General features: G+C 41.0%; 3 protein-coding genes and 2 non-coding genes across 5 annotated transcripts in view; 2 read left to right on the top strand and 3 right to left on the bottom strand.

The window, feature by feature from the left end:
• The first annotated feature begins 586 nt into the window (after window positions 1-586).
• Gpr1 (G protein-coupled receptor 1) lies at window positions 587-1,686 on the top strand. Its single transcript, XM_032899559.1, has one exon. It carries the CDS (start codon window positions 587-589, stop codon window positions 1,646-1,648), a length of 1,062 nt encoding a protein of 353 aa, XP_032755450.1. The 3' UTR covers window positions 1,649-1,686.
• A 2,951-nt stretch (window positions 1,687-4,637) lies between these two features.
• On the bottom strand, window positions 4,638-7,408 carry Eef1b2 (eukaryotic translation elongation factor 1 beta 2). The gene is made up of 6 exons (XM_032901214.1): window positions 7,026-7,408; window positions 6,455-6,577; window positions 5,775-5,901; window positions 5,422-5,488; window positions 4,934-5,059; window positions 4,638-4,836 (listed from the first exon to the last, which is right to left on the bottom strand). Exons 1-6 carry the CDS (start codon window positions 7,103-7,105, stop codon window positions 4,682-4,684), a joined length of 678 nt encoding a protein of 225 aa, XP_032757105.1. The 5' UTR covers window positions 7,106-7,408; the 3' UTR covers window positions 4,638-4,681.
• On the bottom strand, window positions 5,173-5,304 carry LOC116899821. The gene has a single exon (XR_004387821.1). It is a non-coding gene; the product is annotated as a small nucleolar RNA SNORA41 (small nucleolar RNA).
• On the bottom strand, window positions 5,566-5,643 carry LOC116899815. Its single transcript, XR_004387815.1, has one exon. It is a non-coding gene; the product is annotated as a small nucleolar RNA SNORD51 (small nucleolar RNA).
• An 89-nt stretch (window positions 7,409-7,497) lies between the features above and the next one.
• Ndufs1 (NADH:ubiquinone oxidoreductase core subunit S1) overlaps window positions 7,498-26,642 on the top strand; it is a 33,659-nt gene continuing 14,514 nt past the window's right edge. The window contains 12 exon segments of the mRNA XM_032901215.1: window positions 7,498-7,722; window positions 12,484-12,549; window positions 13,134-13,225; window positions 13,931-14,038; window positions 16,287-16,363; window positions 17,314-17,395; window positions 17,485-17,615; window positions 18,583-18,768; window positions 20,520-20,654; window positions 21,606-21,720; window positions 24,243-24,388; window positions 25,187-25,315. Of these exon segments, the coding sequence (XP_032757106.1) occupies window positions 12,489-12,549; window positions 13,134-13,225; window positions 13,931-14,038; window positions 16,287-16,363; window positions 17,314-17,395; window positions 17,485-17,615; window positions 18,583-18,768; window positions 20,520-20,654; window positions 21,606-21,720; window positions 24,243-24,388; window positions 25,187-25,315 (1,262 nt within the window). The 5' untranslated portion in view covers window positions 7,498-7,722; window positions 12,484-12,488.

Genomic DNA, 26,642 nt, shown 5'->3' with positions numbered 1-26,642 from the left:
GCCCCTAATTTAATTCCTAACATGACCAAAAAAAAAAAAAAATCCTGGGCTTAAAATACATTCTGGTCAAAATCTTCAGTCTTACTGGTATCTTGGAAAAGGAAGGATCCAGAATGTATTTTTTCTCAAGCTAGAGCTTAAGAAGTCAGGACTACGATTGCGGATCTGGAACTCACCACTGTGCAGGTATCCATCTGTTTCCCTTAGCATCTGATATAAACTAACGCATACTAGGAGCCTAATAAGTGCCTGCTGAGTGTCAAGATTCTTTCAATGCACCATAATGGGCTACAAGTATTAAGGGCAGAGGACTTGACCTGTACAGTAGATCATTTTCCACGTAACAATTACTGAATCACAGATGAACTCTCAAAACCTTTGAGCCAGTGTGTGTAATCTGTGAGCCCGGGTCTTAGACATCTGTAGTATAAACACAAGCCCTTCCAAAAAGAACCCATGTCTTAGTCATAAAATGTTGTACTTTTCAATTTATGTCTTGCATTCAGCAAACTTAATTCTTAAGCTTTTCTTTTTCCTTTAAACATTACTTTTCCAGATTTCCTCACTCTCCACCTATAAGATCATCATGGAAGTCTCAAGGGAAATGCTATTTGAAGAACTGGACAACTACTCCTATGCCTTAGAATATTACGCCCAGGAGCCTGACGCAGAGGAGAATGTGTACCTGGGAATCGTTCACTGGATCTCCCTGCTCTTATGTGCCCTAGCATTTGTTCTGGGAATTCCAGGGAATGCCATCGTCATTTGGTTCATGGGATTCAAGTGGAAGAAAACGGTCACCACTCTTTGGTTTCTCAATCTGGCCATTGCAGACTTCGTCTTTGTTCTCTTCCTGCCTCTGTATATTTCCTATGTGGCTCTGAGTTTCCACTGGCCCTTTGGCCGATGGCTCTGCAAGCTTAATTCCTTCATTGCCCAACTGAACATGTTTTCCAGTGTATTCTTCTTGACAGTGATTAGCCTGGACCGCTACATCCACTTGATCCACCCTGGCTTGTCTCATCCGCACCGGACCCTGAAGAAGTCACTGCTTGTTGTTCTATTTGTCTGGCTGTTGGCTTCTCTGCTTGGAGGTCCTACCCTGTACTTCCGGGACACCATGGAGGTCAACAACCGCATTATTTGTTATAACAACTTCCAGGAGCATGAGCTCACCCTGATGAGACACCACGTTCTGACCTGGGTGAAGTTCCTTTTTGGCTACCTCTTGCCTTTGCTGACAATGAGCTCCTGCTACCTGTGCCTCATCTTCAAGATGAAGAAGCGAAACATTCTGATATCCAGTAAGCATCTCTGGATGATCCTGTCTGTGGTCATCGCCTTCATGGTTTGCTGGACTCCTTTTCACCTGTTCAGCATTTGGGAACTCAGCATTCATCACAACAGCTCTTTCCAGAACGTGCTGCAGGGTGGAATCCCTCTCTCTACTGGCTTGGCCTTCCTCAACAGCTGCTTGAACCCCATCCTTTACGTTCTAATAAGCAAGAAGTTTCAAGCTCGCTTCAGGGCCTCTGTTGCCGAGGTACTAAAGCGGTCACTGTGGGAGGCCAGTTGCTCTGGTACAGTGAGTGAACAACTCAGAAGCGCTGAAACCAAGAGCCTGTCTCTCCTAGAAACTGCCCAATGAGTATTGTGCGCCCAGAAAACCAGTGCAAAGTTTCTGTGGGAGCCTCATAACCAATCCTTTCAGATTAGGCTTTGTTCCGATCTGAAATGATCGTATTTTTGTTCGGTTACGTTTTTTGTATGGGTATAAAAGGTAGGATCTCTTCCTTGCAATTTAAATCATGTATCTTTCTGCCGCCCTCTGGTGGCAATTCTGATACTGACACCCTAAAAGTTTCCCCCACTCTTTTAGCCTTCGTCTATTAATGTACGCAATATATGTATCAGATTATAAATAATTTTTATAGTGTATACCACATCATATTAATCATCTCTGTTGAAAAACTATCAGGCTGACTTTTTTTCTGGTTTGCTTTTGGGTCATTTTGTGTGTGTGTATGTTAATGTATTTATAGATGTACATGTATGTAAACTGTAACTAAATCATGTTTCTCATGGAGACACTCTCTTTTTTTTTGAGACAGGGTTTTTCAGTTGTCTAGAGCTCACCAACCAGGCTAAAATAGCTAGCCAGCAAGTGCCAGAGCTCTGCCTAGCTACACCTCAACGAGATTGCCAGTGCTTTCTCTAATGTGTGTTCCAGGAGTTGAACTCAGGTCGTCCTTGAATGCACTCTGGCTAAGGTGGGGCAGCTCCCCAGCTCCCTCATCATCACCTTTCCAGTCAAAAACAAAAAAACAAAAAAACCAACCAAACAAACAAAAAAAAAAGCCAACCCTTTTGTTTGGGGTAAGGTCTCACTATGTAGGCTAGGCTGGACTCAAGCTTCCATAAACTATAAAGTATTAGTTGGCTATGGATTTAAAACTTCCATTCCTGTTAACTGTTTATTTAGTAAGTTGCTTAAAACAACAATTTATTGTTAGTATAGCTCAATTCTGAGTTTCTGGAATATAAACAAGACAGGGTGATTTGACCCTGCTTCTTATGCTTGGAGCTTCAGGTAGGTAATAATGCTAATGGCCTTATCTTGGAATACTTGGGCTAGTTAATCAGTAGATCTTGTCCTTCCTCTTGTAATTGCCCCATGACCTCTCCGGGGGTCACCAGACTTCCAGCTGCAAGCCGCATGTGCTCTGCTATTGAGCCACATCCACAGTCCTCTTACAGGTTATGAATGTCATACACACGGCATTGTTTCCACCATATCAAACTGGCCAAAGCAAGACTAGGCTGGCTCAGAACGAAAGGGAGGGGACAGACTCTTTGCCCCTTTATGAAATATGTCTACAATTTTGTGTTCATTCTTAGTCCTCCAGAACATCATGGTTATGGAAAATTCTAGCTAAGTACAAGTGTGTAGATTACTATAAACATGTTTCCAGATGGTATAGATGCTCTTCAGAGAGCATGCACTGACAGCACAATTCCATCTTGTTCTTTTGTTTACAGAGACACCAGAATAAGATGAATAAAATGTACCTTTGTTCTCCAGAAGCCCTAAGCACTATGAAGCCCTGGAATACCTAGTGCTGCCCTCTGCCGGCTCTCGTGACTCTGACAGGGCCCCAGCCAGCTCTCTTGGTTCTGCTACGGCCCCCAGCCTGCTCTCATGCTTCTGACATGCTCTACAGCAGGCTCTAACAGTTCTGCTCTAACCCTTTCTCTGCTTTCAGGCTTTTGACAATACTGCCCTCTGCTGGCCCTCATGATTCTAACCTGGAAAAATTTCTACTACTTTAGAACGGGTCTGTTGAAGTATATTCTCCTTAGTACGTTTTATTGAATCTATGTATGATTAAATACACATTTACAACGTGAAGCTTCCCTCACTGAAGGTAGTCAACATAAAACCAGACTGAGAGCAAGAGTACTACTGTCTGACTGAAGTAACTGAATTATTCTTCTAGAGAACTTTGTTTTTAAGACAGTGTTTCTTTGTATACACAACTCTCATGGACTTTATAACTCAGGTTGGCCTTGAACCCAGAAGTCTGCATTTTTCTGCCTCCTGAGTGTTGTGTTTAAAAATGTGCACTACCACCACCCGGCTCACAGAACACAAAGCCCAAACTTTAAAAATTATGGTAAATACATTTAGTTACTGTATGTACCAAATTTTTAACATAAAGCTGAAATGCTGTGATGTATTCCATGGTGTACTTCTTTTTTTTTTAAAGATGTTTTATTTATTTATTTATTTATTTGGTTCTTTTTTTCGGAGCTGGGGACTGAACCCAGGGCCTTGCGCTTCCTAGGCAAGCGCTCTGCCACTGAGCCAAATCCCCAACCCCGTTTTATTTATTTTATGTATATGAGTGGTCTATCTACACCTGCCTGTCAGAAGAGGGCATCGGCTCCCATTACAGATGGTTGTGAGCCACCATGTGGTTGCTGGGGTTTGAACTCAGGACCTCTGGAAGAGCAGTCAGTGCTCTTAACCGCTGAGCCATCTCTCCAGCCCCCCATGGTGTACTTCTTGAGCAGTATGATCTCCCACAAATGTTTCCAATAAGTAGCTTTTAGCACACTGCTTATTCCAGCACTTTCCTGCAGCTCTAGGTTCAGATTTCCAGATTCAAGGGAAAGACCTCCACACCTAACCACCTTATAAACCTATACAATGTTCCTCTCAGGACATAACGCTATCTTTAGGGATTGAACCAAATGGTAAGCACCCTCGGAGTCATCTTAGTAGCCCAAGATTCTGCTTTTCAAAAAGGTATTGAAGACATCTGGTGACAATAGTTAATTGCTAATTTTTTTTTCAGAGCTAAGGACCGAACCCAGTCGGTCCACTGAGCTACCACTGAGCTAAATCCCCAACCCCGCTAAATTTTTAATAACACATTTTTTAATCTTCTTTTTAGTTATATCTATGACACGATACAGTGTTGGCTAAAGGGCAACTTCATGTTGGTCTGGATAACCTTGGCCAAAGTGGTTTGAAATGCTGAGCAAAATTTCTCTTTCTAGCCCAAGTCCCCACCACTTCACCTTTTCTTCAAAACAAAGTATATCATCTCTCACAGCAAATGAAGAGTCAAGGGTTATCTTTCAAGCTTTTATTTAAGTGCACAGACTTAAGGATAATTTAGATTTTGTTAAAAGCAGCCACATCCATGGACTGTACGTAGTCCTCAAAAGCAGTAATCTGCTCTTCCAGCATATCTGTTCCAACCTTATCATCTTCAACTACACACTGTATTTGAAGCTTCTTAATTCCGTATCCCACTGGAACCAATTTAGCTAAAAAAGATCAAGGGGTAAAAAAATTAGGAAACTCTTTGTGATGGGAAAACTGAAGATGCCCAAATTCCAACCCCCAAACACAAGCATCACTTACAGGAGCCCCACACCAAGCCGTCCGCTTGAATGCTTCGGACACACTCCTCCAGTTTCGTCATGTCTGTCTCATCGTCCCAAGGCTTCACATCCAACAAGATGGAAGACTTCGCAACAACCGCAGGCTCTAAAAAAGGTGAAAAAATGAATGACACCCAAATACTCAACATTTTCACCATAAGTCAAATCTGTTTGTTTTGAAACAGGCCACCTTCTTGCCAAAAACGTACACAACTCGCCTTGTGTCTGTCACGCATATTCCTCTTTCTATGTGGCTAAGAAAGAGGCATTAAATTGTGTAACAGTTTCTTTCCCACAGAGGAATGCTACAACTGCTACCATAAAGACAGCTGCAGACCAGTAGCTGTGGAAGATTTAAATAAAATATTGACCCATTCAATTTAACTGGGGGAAAACCCACTTTAAGGCCAAGCACTAGACAAAGGCATTCACATTATTAACAATAAAGATAAACCATAAGCTACCCACTTTTAGCTTTCTTTGATTCATACTGAGCAAGGCGTTCTTCTCGTAGCCTCTTTGCGTCTTCACTTTCCTGTACAGAGAAAAAAACATTTCACAAAGTTGGTTATCTTCTGCTTAAATGTAGTAACAAGGTCATCACAAAAATGACTGGACATCAGAAAAAAGCAAATCCATCAGGAGCTCAGCCGAAAGATGGTGATTCGATTTTATTCATCATGTACCCAGTGATAAATTTTTAAAGGCAGACAATAAAGCCAAGGCAGGATCCATGTCCAGGCAGTGGCTACAGCACCAGTTAGTCATGCTGTAAAGACTGACTGCCTTATCAATATACTTGTATAAAGAGAAAGGCATACCTCCTCATCATCAGATCCGAAGAGATCAATGTCATCATCATCTTTAGCATCTGCTGCTCCACTTCCTGTGGTATCTGCCACACTGACAGGGCCATACTTGCCCAAAGATTTCTTCACTCCCGGCAAGCTTGAAAAACAAGCATTCTACAACATTAGGTTGGTGTCAAAGCTCTTTCTGGGCAAAACACACAATATTCCTTTCCAGTAACTCACAATCTCTTCTGGTTACTTAACCTCAGCACAACCCCAGGTAAATGACTTGACTTTAAAGGAGACATAGTATTCAGTACTCAATATGGTTTACTCTTCCAAAATGAACATCTGAATGAGATTCATTATATATCCCCACTTCCATTCTTAGTGAAATGGAATCCACTTCCCCAAACTCCCACCTTTGCTTGTAGTTTTAGAAGAATAGCCAGGAATTAAATCAGCTACCCTCACAGCCCAGTGGTGCCCCTCCCCCAGGTCAAAACACATTAATGAGGTGTGGGAAAATTGTAAACTGCAGTTGTCCATGTTCTACCTGTTCTGTGAGAAAATGGAGAACTTCAGTCTGTTGGCCTTAATTTAAGGTCACAAAGAAATTTGGTTTACACTAGGTCAACAATGCTAAAGCAACTTTAACCCCGGTCCTACTTTGCCATGTGAAAATCCAGGTAGCGCAATGATACTTTTACCTGGCCTTTTCTTTTTCGTAAGATTTGATGTGATTATACCAACGCAGAGCATGACACAGGTCAGCGGGTGGTGGACCAGAGATTGCTTCAAATACTGCCACATCGGCTTGTGATGGCACGTACCTGCAGGTAACACAAAAACAAGTACACGCACCTTTAAAAGAAAAGACACAAACACTAACTGGTAAATGACACAGCCCATACCCGCCAAACTAACTACTAGTGGGAACTATTACAGGGCTAACCTAAATTGCTTCTAATCGGAAGTGCACAAAATATGTTTCAATCTGTACAAGCCAAGAATTCTCTGCCACTTGGGCGAACTCAAAGGCTACCTCGGGCTTTCCACAGGTTTAAATTAACTAGTCAAAGGACGCGGAAGAACCGGCTGAACGTAGTTACATGGAGAGCAAGCATTATTTCAATTATTGCGCTGGCAGCCCCTCCAGGGAGGTCCTGCTCCAGTGGCATCCGAGACTCGGGAGACCTAACTCGGCTTCCCCTAGTTTCCGGCGACCCGCTTCCCTCCCGCCGAGCCCGCGCCACGTGGCCCCCGGGGCTCCCGGCTCACCCCTCAATGTAGCTCTTGTCCGCCAGGTAATCGTTGAGCACCTGGAGGCCGGCGGGGGTTTTCAGGTCTCCGAAACCCATGGCGTCGGCTGTAACCCGGAGCGGAGGAAAAGAGCGCTAGAAGCCCGCGGCCAGCGCTGAGGGAGAAAAAGGGCCGGGACCGGCCGGAAAAGTCCTTATATAGAGACGGAGGCGTTTCCCTCCACTGCACCGGCTAGAGGTTAAAGGTCAAAGTACGTTACTAGTCTCGTTCCTTCACGTAAAACTGCGTCTTGTGAATTAGATGACCCACAGGTCGTCCGCGGGCTTTTCCTTGTGTTTGGAAGGAAATTAATAAAAGATGCATTTTAAAACGCCTACTTCCAAGGTTTCTAAAACTAAAGGAAACGCCCCTTGAGGAGCCGGAGTTGAACGAAAGCATTCGGCCTCAAGGCCTCGGCTACTTCCGGCGGAACTGCAGGTCCAAGTCGCCTTCTCCGCTTTCTCCCGGCTCCCTCTCAAGCTGACGGAAATTGCCGAACAGGTCCAAAGAGGGGAGATTGTCGAATCCGACTTTGTTGTCCCTCCTGGCTTTCCGTCCGCCAGGTCAGGCTGACGGAGTTAGCCGTGGCCGCCATATTGACTTAGCGGCTGGGTTTTGAGGGGTCAGAGGGATCCGGACAAATCAGCGGGACAAGTTGGTGAGCTCTAGAGGAAAGGTGAGGACGCGTTTAAGAGAGAAAGTTGAAGTGCTTCGAGTGGTGTTTTCTTTCTTAGCAGGACTGTATCCTTTAGGTCAAACAAGTCATTCTCCTCTTGTCCTTGACTGGGCACCACCTCCTGCCCCGCCACCTCCAGAACCCCAGAGAACCGGCAGGTGAAGGTTACTAGCCTTAGTTTCTGGTCTGATGGAGCATAAGCAAGATGATCAGGAAACCTTTGGGAGTTCCGGCTTGCTAGCTACTTTCTCTCTGCAGGGGAAGACAGGAGATGGCCCTGTCTGAAGGAGACCGGTTCATTTCCCAGTGTCAGGAAAGACTTAAACATTAGGCGTCTCTTTAGTTGCTATCTTGAAACTGCCCACACTACTGTTTATTTTGTCCAGTTCGTTGATGATGTTGGGTAGTATTTTATTCATTCCACTGACGGGGAGAATGACAAAAACTAAAAGCTCAGTCGGAGTTGGAGAGATAGCCAAGTAGTTAAGAGTGCCTTGCAGAGTAGATCCGAGTTCAGTTCCCACTGTCTCCGTCAGAAGGGGGACAACTGCCTTGTAACAGGGAATTTGCCACTCTTTTGGACTGTGAGCACCGGCACTTATAAATGCACATAACCACACAGAGACAAGCATATGCACACATAAATTAAAAGTGAATCTTAAAAAGTTAGCCCTGAGTCCCACTGCAAATCAGGAAGCTGCAGTGTTCTCAAGATTCATGTCTTTTAAGATGAAACAGAAATTTCTGGGAATCTCCTCCCCAGCCCCCACTGAGTTTTGCATCTTTGAATCTATTATTCTAAGCCAGAACATCAACGCCCTTTATTTTTATTAGTTACAGCCAAGATAGTAGAGATATGCCAGGGTGTGGTGGTGCTTATCTGTAATCCTAGACTGGGGAGGCTGGGACAGGATTGAATGGAGGAGTTTGTGCATGCTTAGGTAAGGACTCTACTGTTCCTATTTGATAGATACTATGTCTGAAATGCATATTCTGAAATGCATGCTGGTGAGATAGCTTAGTTGGTAATGATGCTTGCTAAGCCTGGCATCCGTGAGTTAGGTCTCCAGGACCCACATTGATGGAAAGAGAGAACTGACTTTCAGAAGTTGCCTTTGACTTCCTCGTGCGCCTGCCCCACCCCCTGTGTGTATATGGTAACCTTCATCCAGCAAGTAAATGAATGTCAACAACAACAATAACAACAACAATAACAACAACAATAAAACATATACCAAGCTGAACATGGTGGTACATGTTGCTAATTCTGCCCCTTGCTTGGGAAGTGGAGGCCTGAAGTTTAGGAGTCCAAGTTGATCCTTGACTTCATAGCAAGTTTGAGGCCAGTCTGAGGTACATGAGATCTATCTAAAAAAAAAAAAAAAAAAAAAACCCACCAAAGTAAAAAAACCACAGCAAAACAACCTGTACAGTGCATAAACCAGGTTATCCTCAGACTCTTTATGCAGTGCAGGCTGTTTTGGTGGGATGAGGTCCCATGTATATAGCTCAGACTGGCCTCAGACTCCTGATTCTCATGCTTTAGGCTCCCCAGTGCTGCAACCACAGGCATAGACTGCTGTGCGTAGCCTCATCAGTACCATTTAAAACAGAGATAGATAACTGCTCATTCTGGAATTTGGTGGCAAAACTACTTGGGGACTTGCTAGTCTTCAGAAAAGAGAAATAGCCAAATTTTTTGTCAAGGAACTTACAGTCCAGTAGCTAACAATATTGATGATTCACCTTCAATTTAGTATTGTGGGTTTGTTTGTTGTTTGTATTACGGATATAGCCCAGTGCAGCCTAAAGGAAGTGGTCCTGAATTAAAGCTACCTGCTCTGTCCAACTCTAGTAAGTAGAATAATAAAATATATACATGGTGTGTTTTTAATAAGAAAAAGGGCCACAAACGAAGATCACTGTACAACTGATTGTCAGTAGCCATTACTGATTGCCTTGCTGTTAGTTTTTACTGCAAATTTTTTCTTTGTTTTTATTATTGACCTAGTAATAATACCCTAAGAAACAGTGTAGATTTGCTCTATAGGTAAAGAACCAATACCTAGTAGATAACAGACTCGGTATCTGCAAATTCAGTTTGTAAACTGTAGATTTCCATTTTTAAAGAATTAATTAAATAAATTAAATTATAAGCTAATGAAATATTTAATTATATATCGTCTATAATAACTACAGACTTTAATGTTTAGGATTCTGTTTTATCTGAAGTGGTAGTACATGCTTTTAATTTCAGCACTTAAGAGGCAGAAGCCTGTAGGTGAATCTCTGTGAGTTTCAGGCCAGCCTGGTCTCTACACAGCTAAAAGCCAGTTGTAGTAGCACATGCCAGCGTATGTTCAAGAAGTATAGACAGGAGGATCATGAATTCAAGACCTGCCTAGGCTATACCTTTGGGACTGGAAAGATGGCTGGGTGGTTAAGACTGTTCTTTCAGAGAGGACCTAGATCCGATTCCCTAAAATTACAGGGCAGCTCAGCAGCTGTCTGTAACTCCAATTCCAAGGGATCTGATAACCTCTCCTGGCCTCCTTGAGGTGAATAGACATACATGCAGACAAAACATATAACAAACACTTTTTTTAATTATTAAAAAGGAAAAAAAATCTGTTTTTTGAACTATTTTCTATTAGTACTGCTACTGCTGTTGAGAAACATTTTTACTGTTTTTTTTAAATGTTGATATACTCATCACTTTTTTTTTTTTTACTATCTTTAAAAGGTAAAAACAACATATCTGTAATCCCAGAAATTTGTAGAAAAGGGTTTTAGAGACTGTGCTGCATAGTTTTATGTCTATTTGATTTTAGAGACTGTGCTGCATAGTTTTATGTCTATTTGATTTTAGAGACTGTGCTGCATAGTTTTATGTCTATTTGACACAAACTAAAATCATCTGAGAGGAGGGAACTTCAATTAAGAAACTGCTTCCTTCTAGCCCTCACTTCCTTCAGTGATGGATGACAATGTTAACCTCTGAGTTCTCTCTCTGGCCCTTCATTTAAATTATTTTATTGAACCTAGAGCTGTCTCACACTTGGTACCACCGAGCCACATTTCCATCCTTTACTTTCGATTAAAAAAAAAACTTTAAAATAATTTATTCTCTCTCTCTCTCTCTCTCTCCTCTCACTCTCTCTCTCTCTCACACACACACACTTTCTCTCCCTCTCTCTCTCTCTCTCTCTCTCTCTCTCTCTCTCTCTCTCTCTCTCTCTCTTTACTTTTGGAGACAGGGTTTTTGTAGCCCTGGCTGTTGGAACTCACTCTGTAGACCAGGCTGGCCTTGAACTCAGAGCTCCGCCTCCCTCTGCATCCCAGGCACTGTGATTAAAGGTGTGTACCACCATGCCCAGCTTATTCTCTTTTCGTATATGAGTGCTTTGCCTGCTTGTATGTGTGTGCTCTGTGTGTTGGCACTTGCAGAGGACATCAGTAACAATTGTGGATGGTTGTGAGCCTTCGTTTGGGCCCTGGGAGCAGAAACCAGGTTTTCTGCAAGAGCAACATGTGCTCTTAAACTGCTGAGCCTCTCCAGTTACCTTTTTATTTTTGAGTCAGGGTCTCACTAGATTATCCAGGTTAGTATTGAACTCACTCAAGGTCTGGGCAGTCTGGGAACATGGGATCCTGCTGCTTTAGTGTCCCAAGTAACTGAGATTAGGCCTCTAAAACACCCAAAACAATGTAGAAGCATTGTTTTAAAACCTATTTTGGGGGGTTGGGGATTTAGCTCAGCAGTAGAGCGCTTGCCTAGGAAGCGCAAGGCCCTGGGTTCGGTCCCCAGCTCCGGAAAAAAAAAAAAAAAGAAAGCTAAAACCTATTTTTACTACCTTTTGGGAATTGGTACTGAAAGGAGGAAGATGCCAAGAGTTCATAGTGCGTTTAAGATAAAAGCATAACACAAGCAGATTGTAGGACTGTGAGAGAACAAAGATGCATCAAAGGCTTTTGACTTCTGAGCTACCTCGGAATACCTTAGGGTCATATATAAAATATATATCATGATATATATCATGAGAGAGTGCATACTGGACCTAGTCGTGGTAGCACCCAGGAAGCAGAAGCAGATTAATAATGAGATCTGTCTCAACAAAACAAAATCCCCAACGTACTGGTGGTAGATGAAGGCAGAAAGGTATTTTATGTATTTTAGATAGCTGTTAATGACAAAGAGTTATTCTTGCAACTTATTTTACTTTATTCTTAATTCTTTTTCTTGTATCTCTACCTGACTTCAAACTTGCTGTAGCAGAAGATGTCCTTATAGTTCTGATTCTGCCTCAACCTCCCAAATTCAGCGATTGCACACATATAATCTGGATTATGCTGTTCTGATATTAGAACCTAGAACTTCCTCAGTGCTAGGCAAACACTCTTATACCAACTGAGCTGTATTCCAAGCTCTTACCACTTTGTTCTGACTATATCAAAACCGCCCTTTACTTTGTATTTACAGAGCCCAAGTTTAGTGCTGGAGATGTAGCTCAGCTGTACCTTACCTATCTATGCAAGGACCCAAAGTCTGCTATCTGCTAACTACTTCTCAGTTGTCTGATATTGATACTGTATTGCTAGTGTTTCTGGGACTGCATATTATATGTACAACTTGAGGGAAAACATTGAATCCGAATATTCTCCTAGAATAATGTATGTGAAACCATAAAATAGTACCAGGAATTTTATAAGTAGGTGGGTCTTTTTCTTTTACAAAATTAATCTTTGTTTTATTGCTTTTAGCCATCATGTTAAGGATACCTGTAAAAAGGGCCTTGATAGGCCTTTCTAAGTCTCCTAAAGGATATGGTAAGTTTTTGTTGTATATTCATGAAATTTTTTTAGAGATTTATTTATGTATATTAAAGTATACTGTAGCTGTCTTCAGAAGAGGGCATCAGATCCCATTACAGATTGTAAGCCACCACGTGGTTGTTGGGAGTTGAACCCAGGACCTCTGGAAGAGCAGTCAGTGCTCTTAACTGCTGAACCATCTCTCGAGTCCCATGAGTATTTTTGATTATCTTTATAAATGCAAAACCAAACCTAACAACCATGTGTTTGATAGAGTTGAGTTAAAAAAGCTTTTATGCTTATTTAGTGCTTGAAAAGTTTGTGTCTTAGCCAAGCCTTTAATCCCAGTACTCAGAATGCAGAGACAGGTGGGTTTCTGAGTTCAAGGCTGGCCTGGTCTGGCTGGGTCTTTCCAGGACAGCCAGGGCTACAGAGAGAAACCCTGACTGGAAGAAACAAACAAAAACGAAAAACAAAATTTGCATCTGGAGAGAGAAGACTAGTAAAAAATGATAATTTTTTTATATTTAGCTAATTCATTAGGCTCTTTGAATTCAACTCGGTTAATTTATTTCTCACCTTATTGTTTTGATAACCAGTTCGATCAACTGGCACAGCAGCAAGTAACTTGATTGAAGTATTTGTTGATGGTCAGTCTGTCATGGTGGAACCAGGAACCACTGTCCTGCAGGTAATGACTTTTGTGAATCTGTGTGTTCCCCGATTTATATTTAAAAATTATTTCCTTCATACTGTTTAGTTTCAATATAGAAATATGTCCTGCAAGGCAAGTAAGTGAAGGATATAGTATGTTATTTCTCTAAATTTCTCCAGAAATAACAAATTTGGTCATAGGCAGATGATGCTTTATTTTGACTGTGAGTTAATTTTTTTTTTTTTTTTTTCATTTCTGGACTGTGGCAGACATAGACAGACATGAAAGCACTGAATGTTAGAAAAAAAAATTCTAGGTACAATGGAAAGTATTTTGGATAGCTGGGGGTTGGTAGAGATGTCAGAGGTAAAACTAAATCCTAGCCAGCCGTAAGATGTGAGATGAGGCGGTAACTCAAAAGAGAAAGTAAGTCTAGGAATGAAGCCACTGGGACAGGTTGACAGGGGAGCTTTTGTGGACTGTGGACAAAGCAGATAATGGGAAAGACTCACCACAGACTGTGAGGACTTACCTAATTCATTATGCATAAAGTGGAGGGATTTATGTCCTTTGAGGCAGCTGCCAGTTTGGAATGGAGCAAGAGTTCTTGAGGAACTTATAAGGAGGGGGTTAAGATAAGTGGGTAATGGGGCAGAAATATTAAAAGATGTCTTCATCCTTTATGTTTCAGTAAGAACAAGATCCAAGGAAATTATTCTAAAGCAATATTTTGTCTTCTAGGCCTGCGAGAAGGTTGGCATGCAAATCCCTCGATTCTGTTACCATGAAAGGTTGTCTGTAGCTGGAAATTGCAGGATGTGCCTGGTAGAGATTGAGAAAGCTCCAAAGGTACACAATATCTGGAATTCCCTATCATACTGTGGGAGGGAGAAGACTTTAAATCTTGCAGCAAACTTTATCTAGAATCATTACTGCTATAACTCCAATATTTTTTGTAGTAGGTTGTCTTAATTTGGGTTTTATTGCTATGAAGAGAGACTATAACCAAGTCAACTATTATAAAGGTAAAAACTTAAGTGGGCTGGCTTACAGTTTCAGAGGAACTGTCCATTATCATCATGGTGGGAAACATGACAGCGTGCAGGCAGATTTGGTGCTATAGGAGCCAGGAGAAGACCGTCTCCTATAGGCAGTTTGCAGGAGGGTTTCTTCTGCACTGAGTCTGAGCATAGGAGGAGACTTCAAAGCGCCTGCCCACAGTGAAAGGCCAAAGTCCTAATAGTGCCTTTCCCTATGGCCAAGCATCAAACACATGAATCTGTGGGGGCCAAACCTATTCAAATCACCACATAAGTGATTCATTTCAAATAAAATACATGGATGGAAATATTATATAAACAGAAATGCCATATAGCAAGTCTGGGAGTTCAAAATGGTTTCTTAAGCTGTCAGTGTCTTAAGACACAATCTTAAGATGCATGGTGAGTGTGTAATGTATACTAGAAGGGCTTATGCTGCACCGTTTTCACTTGACAAAGAATTATATAGAAAAAGTTCACTTTAGGTTATGTAATTGCATTTTGATGTATATAGCTGTAGCCCGGCTACAAAGATGTGTATGTATGTGTACATGTTCCTGTCTGCGGAGGGCAAAGGACAACCTCCAGTATCATTCCTCAGGGAGTCTCCTTTTCTTTTTCTTTTTTTTTTTTTAAACAGACAGGTCTTTCTGCTTATGCTAGGTGGGCAAGCTCCAGGGATATCCGCGCCTGTCTTTGCCTCCCCAGGGCTGAGATTATAAGCATGCACCGCTATGCCCACTTTTTTTTTTAAACATGTATTTTATGTATGTGACTACACTGTAGCTGCCTTCAGACACATCAGAAGAGGGCATCAGATCCCATTACAGATGGTTGTGAGCTGCCATGTGGTTGCTGGGATTTGAACTCGGGACCTCTGGAAGAGCAGTCAGTGCTCCTAACCACTGAGCCATCTCTCCAGCCTCATGCCCAGCTTTTTGATATGGGCTTTGGGGATCAAACTTAAGTCCTCATGTTTCTCAGACTTATATAGCAAGCACTTTACTTACTGAGCTATCTCACTAAATCCTAGGGCTCTTTTCTGGTCTTAAATTTTTTAATTTAAATGATACATATTTATAGCACTGGCTAGTATTAAACACTTAAAAATTTAAACATTTTTAAATTTTAAAAAAGCCAGGTGGTAGATATACCTCCCAAGTGGGAGGCAGAGGCAAGCAGAGTATGAATATTATTTAGTCTGCCCATTCTTGGCCTCAAACTCCCTCAAACCCAGAGATTCACCTACCTCTGCTTCTGGCTACAGAGAGATCCAGAACAGCCAAGTAGAGAAACTCCGTTTCAAACAAAAAAGTCCAATTTCAGAGCAGAATAAAAAATTGTTTTGACTAATAGACTATCCCTAAGGGCTAATATATTGTAGTTTCTTTGGGGATGCTATAACAAAATACCCAAGTCTCGATACTTTATGAAGTAAAGAGGTGTATTTAGCTCATAGTTTTGTCATCCCAAAGTCAAGCAACCACATTTAGTAAGCCTCTGTTTGTTATATGAGAAGAGGAAAAGCAAGAGACTGGGCCACCCTTTTTTGGGAACTAATCTCCAAGACCTAGTCACTGAGAGGCCAGTGTCACTCTCACATATCCCAGGTGCCTCTGACTAGGCACTGCTTCACAAGGGGGGTGGGGGGGGACGGGACGAACCACAGTGACATTTTATTTCTTTTTAAGACTAGTATGAATGGTCAGATTATCCTATTAATAGTTTTTAAAAATATGAAAAACATTTTTTTAGAAAAGGTCTTATAAATAAAACCCTGGCCAGACTCAGTTGGCTTCAGACTTGCAGCCTCTGCCTTCTGAGATACCTATCTGAAAACAAAAATGATTTTGAAAGATGATCTTTGTTTTTATTTATTTATTTTTTTTGCTGTGTTTTGTTTTTTAATCTTTGAGTTAGGTCTCAGGCTGTCCTGCACCTCATTGTGTCTCTCATGGTCTTATTTTGTTTCTTAATGATTTATTTAATATTTTATGTATAGGGATGCTTATAACTACAAATAAATACAAGTATGGATTTCTCTATTGAAATTCTAGGTTGTTGCTGCTTGTGCTATGCCTGTTATGAAGGGCTGGAATATCCTGACAAACTCAGAAAAATCTAAGAAAGCCAGGTACTTTGTTGTTACTACTGTAGATTTGTCAGAAGGTGGTTGTGTGGCCCATACATGAGAGATTTCCCATCAGACCTTTTAAGAACAGCAGAAATGAGTACACAGTAGAGAAGGTCGGGTCTTGTCTGGAGTGTTATCAGTCTTGAGAACTTAACTTGAGATGAGTAGCACCAGGACTCGCTGAGTTGAACATGCACTGATGACACTTTAGTATTTGCTCTAATGCTCCGTGTGTATCTGTGGGGCTTGTTGATTAAACTTGCCATAGTGCTATAATTCCAGCCCAGTTTTTATTTCAAATTAAAAATGATTTTACTTATTTCATATGCTTTGGTGTTTAGCCTGAATGTATGTCTTTGTGAGGGTGTTGGACACCCTGGAACAGGAGTTAGACAGTTGTGAGCTGCCACATAGATGCTAGGAATAAAACCAGGTCCTGGAGGAGCAGCTGATGCTCTTAACCACTGAGCCAACTCTCCAGCCTAGAAGTTATGCATTTAAGAAGAGGAGCATAGCAGCACATGACTGTAATTTCAGGAATTGGGTGGTTGCTTTCAGAAACAAAAGGCTGACAGCGGTGGCATGTGCTTTGGATCTCATCACTTGGAAGGTGTAGGCTGGAAAATCAGAGGACAAGGACACGGAATCCTTGGCCACATTGTGAGTTGGAGGCCAGCGGGCTTCATGAGACCCTGTCTCAAGAGAAATATGTAAATGAATAAACAAAGCCCTGAAAGTCATAATTTCCTAGGATCAATATTTAAACCCTTATGAACAAATTCAAACTGTGTTTAATACTAGCGAATACTAATATGATAGCATATCTGGAAGTAAATGTAAAGTTTATGCTAGCTGTAAAAAAATCTGTGAAGGTTATTGAGCTAGCCTATAGGGTACCATTTTTAGTGGTAGCTTCTTATGTCACTTTATATATTTGATTTTTCATACAGAGAAGGTGTGATGGAGTTTTTATTAGCAAATCACCCATTGGATTGTCCTATTTGTGACCAGGGAGGTGAATGTGATCTACAGGTATCTAGAATAATTCTATAAATGTTTTTGATTGACTCATTTTAATTTCATTAGCAGCATTAGACTGACTGTCTCGTAATCTACTTAAGGACCAGTCCATGATGTTTGGAAGTGATAGGAGCCGATTTCTAGAGGGGAAGCGTGCTGTGGAGGACAAGAACATTGGGCCCCTGGTAAAGACCATCATGACTAGATGCATACAGTGTACCCGCTGCATCAGGTAATGTCTCTCTCCTGGAATATCACTGAGAAAAGAAATAAAAAAGGAAGGCTTGACTGGAATAGTGGAAGAGAAAGTTTATTGTAGATAAAGGGAGTGCACAGTCAGAGGTAGACGTACACAGCTGGCAAAGTGCAGAGTGAACATGACCCTGAGCCAGGCAGTGTGACAGGGGAGTAGAGATTCAGACCAAGAGGCCACGAGGGTAAATGGTAGATGAAAAGAGCCCAGAAGGACCCATATAGCAAAATGGCTGGAGGGCACCAGCCTCTTGGCTGGAGATGTTTAAGGGAGGGGGCCTGGTGTGCTGGGTATGCCTGAGAGATGCTGGGAGGACCTGGGGCCAGGTGCACCTTGATATGTTAAATAGGTACCTGGGTTGGCCATTTGTCCTGGGTTTGAAACCTAACAATGCTAACTTAATGTTCATACAGTTTCATCAAATAACAGCACTGGAGATGATAGCCATTATTTAGTGGGAAAAAATTAGATTTTTTTTTTTTTTGGTGGTTTTTGGTTTGTTTGTTTTCTTTTCTTTCTTTTTTTTTTTTTTTTTTTTCCTTTTTCTTTTTTTCGAGCTGGGGACCAAACCTAGGGCCTTCGTTTGCTAGGCAAAGCGCTCTACCACTGAATGAACTAAATCCCCAACCCCTTGTTTGTTTTCACATGTTCTGATAACATGACATATTTGCTTTCAGTTAATGCCAATTTCAGTTGAATTTAAAACTTTTAGTCTGGTATTAATTGTGTGATAATTTACTGAACCATGTGATTTGTATGATTTTCCATTTGTGTGTTACACTTCAGTTTCAGAGAAACATTCATTTTTATTTGCAGACTGTATTTATTGTTGAACATATACTAATGCCTTTTAATGTTTGGAAAGTCATTGTCTTTGCAATTATGAAAAGGAAAAGTAATACTTTTTGCTGAGCTCATCCATTTGGTAATACATTTTATTTTTTAGGTTTGCAAGTGAAATTGCAGGAGTAGATGATTTGGGAACAACGGGGAGAGGAAATGACATGCAAGTTGGAACATACATTGAGAAAATGTTCATGTCTGAACTGTCTGGGAACATCATTGATATCTGCCCTGTCGGGGCCCTAACCTCTAAGCCTTATGCCTTTACTGCCCGGCCTTGGGAAACAAGGTATTCATCTTTGTGGTGTTGACCAAGTTGCTTTTAAAAGATTTTATTTTGTGTGTGTATGACGGGTGTGTGTGGTGCAGGTGCCCCTGAATGTGTAAGCAGTTGTATTTGGAAGCTGAGACAACCTTTAGTGTCATCCTCAGGGACACTGTCTACTTTCTTTGAGGCACAGTCTCTTATTAGTCTGTAACTTACCAATTGGGCTAGACTGACTGGCTCTGGATCCTCTGCCGCTCCAGCACTGGGAGTGCAAGTATTTTTACATCTTGATGAGGCTAGGACTCAGGTTCTTGACCAGGGCTTTACAGACTGAGCCATGCTCCCGTCCCTGATAATTTGTTTTTAAGTTTTATTTGGTGTGTGCCTGTGTTCATGCACAGGTGGGTGCATGCTAGTGTGCACATGTGAAAAACAACTTTTAGGATCAGCATTACCTTGTTAAGGCAAATTTGTTATTTCGTCATTATGCTGTATATGCCACACTGAGCAGCCCACAAGCTCTTGGCCGGTTCTTCTGTTTCCACCCTGTAGGAGTGCTAGGATTAGAAATTTGCACTTCATCTGGCTCTTGACATGGCTTTCAGAGATCAAACTCAGGTCATCAGCCTTGTCAGCAACAACCCTCCTGGCGTTGTTTGAAATTGTTAGTTCACTAATTTTTTAAAATAAAATCTGTCATTTACTTCCTTAATTTTAATTGGTTTCGATCTACATTTTTATGTTTGCTTTAAGTTTGTGTGTGTGTGTGTGTGTGTGTGTGTGTGTGTGTGTGTGTGTGTTGACATCAGGTGTCTTCCTAATTCTTTTCACTCAGTTGACTCAGCCTGCACTCCTGCTGAGTCTGAAGCTTGCCGATTGCTATTCTCTACTCTCACTAGCCAGTTTTCTTGGTCTCCTTACCTAACCCTGCATCCTCTACTCTCAACCCCTTTCTCAGCCTCTAGAGTGCTAGACTGAGATGTACTCCTGGCTTTTACACAGGCGCTAGGAATCTGAATTATTGTCTTCATGCTTGCATAGCTAGTACTTTCTCTCCTAAACCATCTCTCCAGCCTCACAAAACAGTTGTTTTTAGATTTATTTTATTTTATGTGTCTATGTGTGGGTCTAAGTTATGTGTGAACACTGTATGTATGCAGGTGCCTAAAGAAGCCAGAAGAGGGCACTGAATCCTTTGAGATTAAAGTTGGATAGTGGTGAGCCACCATGTGGGTGCTGGGAGCCCAACTCTGGTTTTCTGTAGGAGTAACAAATGTTCTTAATTGCTGAACTATCTCTCCTGCCTCACAGAGAGTTTTTAATGCATTAAAGCTTCTTCTGTTTTGGTGTATAAGTGTATTTGGGGGATTTTTATAATTTGTCTGTTTGTTGGGCTTTGTTTCTACTGTCCGGAATGGTTGGTTTGTTGGTGTCTGACTACCAGCAGCCCAGGACTAATTAATTGTATTCACTTCTAATTGGCCTGTTAAGTAATGTTGTTAAAATATGGAGGTGCTTATATTTATTGCTGTTCTGAGTTCCACTATTTTTAGAGATTTAGAAGGAGAGGTAGATCTGGTAGTATTTGTCTGTAATCCCAACACTTGGGATACAGAGGCTGGAGGATCTGTTCAAAGTCTTTTGAGGACAACGTGGGCTTATGAGACTTGCCTCAAAATATCAAAAAAGAAAAATTGATACGAAAATAACTAAATAACAGAAACTCTTCTTACTCTCAGAATCAGCATACTAAGTGTATATTATTTTCTCAGAAAGACAGAGTCCATTGATGTAATGGATGCAGTGGGAAGTAACATTGTGGTTAGCACAAGAACTGGAGAGGTACTGAGGATTTTGCCAAGAATGCATGAAGATATTAATGAAGAATGGATCTCTGATAAAACCAGGTATTGCCTTTAATTTTTTGCAATTGATGTAAAAATCTGTGGTTATTTTTGAGATGTATTTTGTGTCTATGAATCTTTTACTCTCTGTGTGTACCACAGTGTTGTAGATGGTTGTTAGCTGACGTGGGGATTAGAACTGTGGGTGCCAGAAACGGAGCTCTGCCCGAATAAGTGCCCTTAGCCACCGAGCCAGCCTCCAGCCCTCGGGGTCAGCTTTAAGGGACATGTTTATGTTGCAAAATGATATAAACTATTGAAAAAGCTGAGTTTTTTTTTTTTTTTTTTTTTTTTTTTTTTTTGGTTCTTTTTTTTTTTGGCTGGGGACCAACCCAGGGCCTTTGTGCTTCCTAGGCAAGCGCTCTACCACTGAGCTAAATCCCCAACCCCAAAAGCTGAGTTTTTATAAAGAGAATGAAAAAACCAACTTGAGTAGTTATAAATGCTGGGCATAGCGGCACAAGCTTATGATCTAAGCTTCTTGGAGGATATGAAATTTACGGACAGCCTGGGAGACTTAGACCTTGTCTGAGAGTAAAGATGCAAAGGGCCTGGACATGTAGCTGAGCTGTAGAACATTTGCCTAATATATCCCAGGCCCTGGTTTTGATCTCCAGTGCTTGGGGGGAAAAGGGAAGGTTTTTTGTTTTTTGTTTTTTGTTTTTTTCTTCAAGATAACTTCTTCCCGTTTAGGTCTGGCTGTCCCGAACTCACTCTGTAGATTAGGCTAGCCTTAAATTTAGAAATTCTCTCACCTCTGCCTCCTGAATACTAGAATTAAAGGTGTATGGTAAGGCAGATGTATTTATTGCCACCATCCCTGTGTTAGGTATTTATTATTTTGATACTTTAAGTAATCTTCTACTTAAGTAACATTCGTTACAGTTTTTAAACTTGAAAATTATAGTTGCTCCTTAGCAATATTCTATATATTGTGTGATTTCTTTTGTCTAGATTTGCCTATGATGGACTGAAACGGCAAAGACTTACCGAACCAATGGTCAGAAATGAAAAGGGGCTTTTAACTTATACCTCCTGGGAAGATGCACTCTCTCGTGTAGCTGGAATGGTAAAAATTGAAATGTAGATTAAACAGTGCAGTTATTACGAAACAGCTTTGCCATGAAGACGAGGCATATCTTTCAGTTTGTTTGTTTGTTTCTTTCTTTCTTTCTTTTTTTCTTTCTATTTGTTTTAGACAGGGTATTTTTTGTTTGTTTTATTTTTAAATTGTATAGCTCATGGCTGACCATGTAAACCAGTGGCCTTAAACTCACAGAGATCTGCTTGCCTCTGACCCTGAGTGTTGGGATTAAAGGCAGTATCACTACACCCATTCTTTTCTCCTTTCTTGCCAAGATTATAATTTGTCTCTAGTTGACATTTTAAAAATTTATTTATGTATATGAGTGCTTTATTTGCAGGTATGCCTGCATGACAAGAAGAGGGCATCAGATTCCATTATAGATGGTGTAAGCCACTATGTGGTGGCTAGGAATCAAATTCAGGACCACAGTACTCTTAACTGTTGAGCCATCTCTTCAGCTCTCTATTTGATTTTTTTCAAGAGCCATATCTCAGATATGCTAGATACATTCTAGAATTTAACCCATAGATTCCACCTTCCACCTTGTTATGCTAGAGAAAAAGGTATAATTATTGTTCTAACAGGACTGGTAGGAGAGAAAACACATAAGGGGTGTGGGACACCTAACCAAAATTTTGGTATCAGGATGCCTTCCTAGAGAAAGGCACTGAGGGCCTCCGGAGGGTCCAGGGTGTGACTCACTGGCACTGAGTATGCTTGGCATGTGCACAGCCCTGGGTTTGATCACCAGTAGCCAGGATGAGGGGAAAGAACAGAATAAAGCTCCCTGATGAAAGACACTATAGACAAAAAGCAAAAGCTAGAGGGAAAGGGGGATGCTTTAGAAAGGTCAAATTAAAGGTAACTATAACTCCATGATTTCCATTCTCCAGAGGTCATATCGAAGCTGCTTATGTCTTTTTTTTTTTTTGGTTCTTTTTTTCGGAGCTGGGGACCGAACCTAGGGCCTTGCACTTCCTAGGCAAGCGCTCTACCACTGAGCTAAATCCCCAACCCCGAAGCTGCTTATGTCTTAAAGCACAATACACAGCTTCAGGCTGAGCTGGAGTCAGTCTCCTTGGCCCCACACACCACTGCTGCATCTCATGTTTAGGCTGAATGAGCACTGTTAAGCTCTTCAGTCAGGTGTGCTTTACTTTTTTTCTGCTTTGCATATTGTTTGATATGTTTTATTGGTAAATTTGATAAAATGTATAGTTATTCTTAAAATATAGGAAAACTTTAGACTATGTATAGTTTGGCTTTAAGAGTTTGTCAATAAAAAGCATTTAAAGCTTATAATCTGCTTGGAATCAACTTATTAGAATATAATTAAGCAGTTTATTGCATTCAAACCCAAAATATATTAAATTCCTTAACTGTAAGAGTATTTTGAAAACTAATAAATTATTTCAATAATCATATGCTAATTAAATTCACCAGAAAAAGAAAACTTTAAAATTTTGTTACTTGCTAATATTTTTTGACAAGAATGTCCTTTTAAATTCATGTTAAATATATTTTTTTCATTTTTTAATTGAAATAGCATTGTACCACTTCTCTTTTCTCCCTCTAGGCCCTCCTAGTTACCCTTCCCTGAATCCCTCTCATTTCCCCCAAACTCTGAAGTTGATAGCCTCTGTCTTTTTTTATTGAAAAAACCTTTTCATTAAAAAATATATTTTTTATATTTATATTTTTATTATATACAAATTTGTATACATAAACAAATACAAGTAGAACCTCCTAAATCCATTTTTGTTGTTTGTATGTATATGATTTCAAGGCTGACTGCTCTGTACTGGGCAACCTGTAAGGGGGTTCATTCCTGAGAGAAGCTAATTCTTTTTCTCTCAGTAGTCAGTTGCCTATAGTTCTTTTTCTAGAGGGGAGACTGTGAGAAATTTTCTCCCGTCCATGTTAAAATGTCTGTTGGTCTTGTTACTCTGGTCTTGTTTATGCAGCCTTTCTTGGAGATACTGTTTCACAGCAGACTTCTGGTAGTCTGGCTCTTAGAATCTTTCTGTCTTTTCCATGGTGTTCCTTGAGCTATAGATGCAAGAACCATGATGTAGGTGTGTCTTTTGTGTCTGGGGTCCCTACAATTTGTTGATCTCTGCATTGTTTCCAGTGTGGTTCCCCACCCCATTTGCTGTAAAAAGCTTTTAGATTTACTTTATGTCTGAATATAATGTAGCTGTCTTCAGACACACCAGAAGAGGACATCAGATCCCATTACAGATGGTTGTGAGCCAGCATGTGGTTGCTGGGATTTGAACTCAGGAACTCTGGAAGAGCAGTCGGTGCTCTTAACCACTGAGCCATCTCTCCAGTCCCCTACTGGAAACTTCTTTGATGTGGAGTGGTAGCTACACTAATCCAGGGAAGATGGCTGTGCATCCTGATACTCTTAATAACTGGAGAATGACTCGTTTTATTTCTGAACAAAGTCATGGTTTTTGCTGACTGTAGGTTTCTTAGTGATGCCCTTTTCTCCGTTTCAGTTACAGAGTTTTGAAGGCAAGGCTGTGGCAGCAATTGCAGGTGGCTTGGTGGATGCTGAAGCCTTGGTAGCTCTGAAAGATTTGCTTAATAAAGTTGACTCTGACACCTTATGCACTGAAGAGATCTTCCCCAATGAAGGAGCTGGGTGAGAAACATTAAGCTGTGCTCAGCTGCTTATTTGGATTTCTTTTTGATTTTTGAGTCTTGTGTAGCTCAGGCTGGCCTTGAACTCTGTGTAGCAGAACTCTTGTCTTTACCTCCGAAGCACTTAGACTGAAGATGAGTGCTACTGTCCCCAGCTATCATTTTCCTCTTAGTCACAGAAAACAGCCACATCCGTAATAGCACTGTTCAGTTTCCTGACACACTGGGTTCTCTGACATACTTAACACACCAGTGCACTCTCACATCTGAGACAAAGCAAATAGCATGAACGTAGAAAGAGCCTGTCTGACAAGAGGGGTTAGCAGGGTGGTCAGGGACTCCCAGGGTAATGAGAAGTGAACATGATCAAATTAGACACCTATGAATGTGGGATTCTACCCACATCTGTAATTAACACATTGCTAATAAAAGACTTCAATAAATGAAACCAAAAGCTAAACTTACAGAAGAATATAGTCCTTAATACATGTTGTAAGTTTAGTTTCATTTCGACACACCTGCCTGGCATCATGGTACATGTGGTATCTCAAGCACTCAGTAGCTGAGAGGACGACTGCTCAAGTTCAAGGCCAACTTGGGCTGTAAACAGGACAACAGTTACACACTTCATGAAAACTTGTGCGTGAGAGTGCACTGGGATTTATGATCAGAGACTAGTCTGTTGGCTCTTGCATGTAGTAACTTTATGTATGTATTATAGCATGTATTAAGTTTATTTGCAGGGTTATATGTTATTGTTTGTTTTTCTTAAACTTGAGTTATATTTTTATATTTTTAGCACAGATTTACGTTCCAATTATCTTCTCAATACCACAATTGCCGGTGTGGAAGAAGCAGATGTTGTTCTTCTAGTTGGTACAAATCCACGTTTTGAGGCACCGCTGTTTAATGCTAGAATCAGAAAGAGGTAATTTAATTTAATCCTTATTTAATAAGAACCTTAAAAATATGTGATTGTTTTTGTTTTACATATGGAAATGATATTTTAGGTGATTCCTAATAAGTGCTAGTTGTAGTGATACCAGAGGAGGGAAAATTCCTAACAGATTCATTCTTCCCTACCCCTACCTCTCTTTTAATGTACTTTGTTTATATTTTTATTTTATTTTATTTTATTTTATTTTATTTTATTTTATTTTATTTTATTTTGACTTGGTCTCATTACATAGCCCTGGCTGGCCTGGAACTCACTGTGTAGATCAGGCTGGTCTAGAACTGACACGAAATCAGCCTGCCTCTGCCTCTTGAATGCTGGGATCAAAGACATGTACCATCCCACTTGGCTTCCTTGTTACTGAGTGAGGGTCTCATGTGACCCAGGCTAGTCTCTAGCTTACTACATAGTCAGAGTAAACCTTGAGCTCCTGATCTTCCTGCCTTTATCTCCAGTGCTGGCATTATAGGCATATGCAACGACACCTTGTTCTGTACTTGTTTTTAAACAAGGTCTTATGATATACTCATGACTGCCCTTGAACTTTCAAACTGGTCCTTCAGCTTCCGCCTCTCTTCATGAATTACGGGCACGTTTGTTTGTAAACTTTATTTTATGTGTGTATATATGTATGTGGGCATGAGCATGCTGTAGTGCAGTGTATATCTGGTAACCAGAGGACAACTTTTAGGAGCTGGCTCTCCCCCTCTGCCTTCTAGTCCCAGGAATGGAACTGAGCTTGTCAGGCTTGGTGGCAAGCACCTGCACCTACAGAGCAGTCTTATCAGTCCCACCCTCTGCTTTACTAGGGATTAAATTCAGAGCTTTTCTTGCATACTACATAAGCACCTGCCAGCTGAGTTGTATCTTTAGCCCTATCTTTTATAGCAGTTTTGTTCTTGCCCAGCATCTATCTAGAGTTACACACTACAATTAATGTCATGTCATTTCAGGCCCCATTTTTACTTTTCTTTTTAATTTAATTTAATTTTTTTTTACTTACTTTACATCCTGCTCACTGCTCCCTCTTGGTCACCCTTCCCACAATTCTTCCATACCCACCTCCCTTTTTCTGAGGGGGTGGGGGCTCCCCTGGGCACACCCCCCCCAATCCTGACACTTCAAGTCTCTTCAAGGCTAGGCACTTCCTGTTTCACTGAGGCCAGACAAGGCAGCCCAGCTAATAGAACAAAGTACAGGCAACAGCTTTTGGGACAGCCCCTGTTCCAGTTTTTCAGGACTCACATGAAGACCAAATTGCACATCTGCTACATATGAGTCAGGAGGCCTAGGTCTAGCC

Source organism: Rattus rattus, chromosome 4, assembly GCF_011064425.1.
Source record: "Rattus rattus isolate New Zealand chromosome 4, Rrattus_CSIRO_v1, whole genome shotgun sequence".
Lineage (NCBI taxonomy): Eukaryota > Metazoa > Chordata > Mammalia > Rodentia > Muridae > Rattus > Rattus rattus.
This window is presented reverse-complemented; position numbering and strand designations above follow the sequence as displayed.

Bases quoted from the DNA above. Each gene is read 5' to 3' on its own strand.
- Eef1b2 (XM_032901214.1), bottom strand. From the start codon at position 7,105: ATGGGTTTCGGAGACCTGAAAACCCCCGCCGGCCTCCAGGTGCTCAAC. The intron at 5,902-6,454 runs GTAAAAGTATCA...TTGTTTTTCAAG, and splicing joins TACGAAAAAGAAAAGGCCAG to CTTGCCGGGAGTGAAGAAAT. The intron at 5,489-5,774 runs GTATGCCTTTCT...TTCTCTGTACAG, and splicing joins TCGGATCTGATGATGAGGAG to GAAAGTGAAGACGCAAAGAG.
- Gpr1 (XM_032899559.1), top strand. From the start codon at position 587: ATGGAAGTCTCAAGGGAAATGCTATTTGAAGAACTGGACAACTACTCC.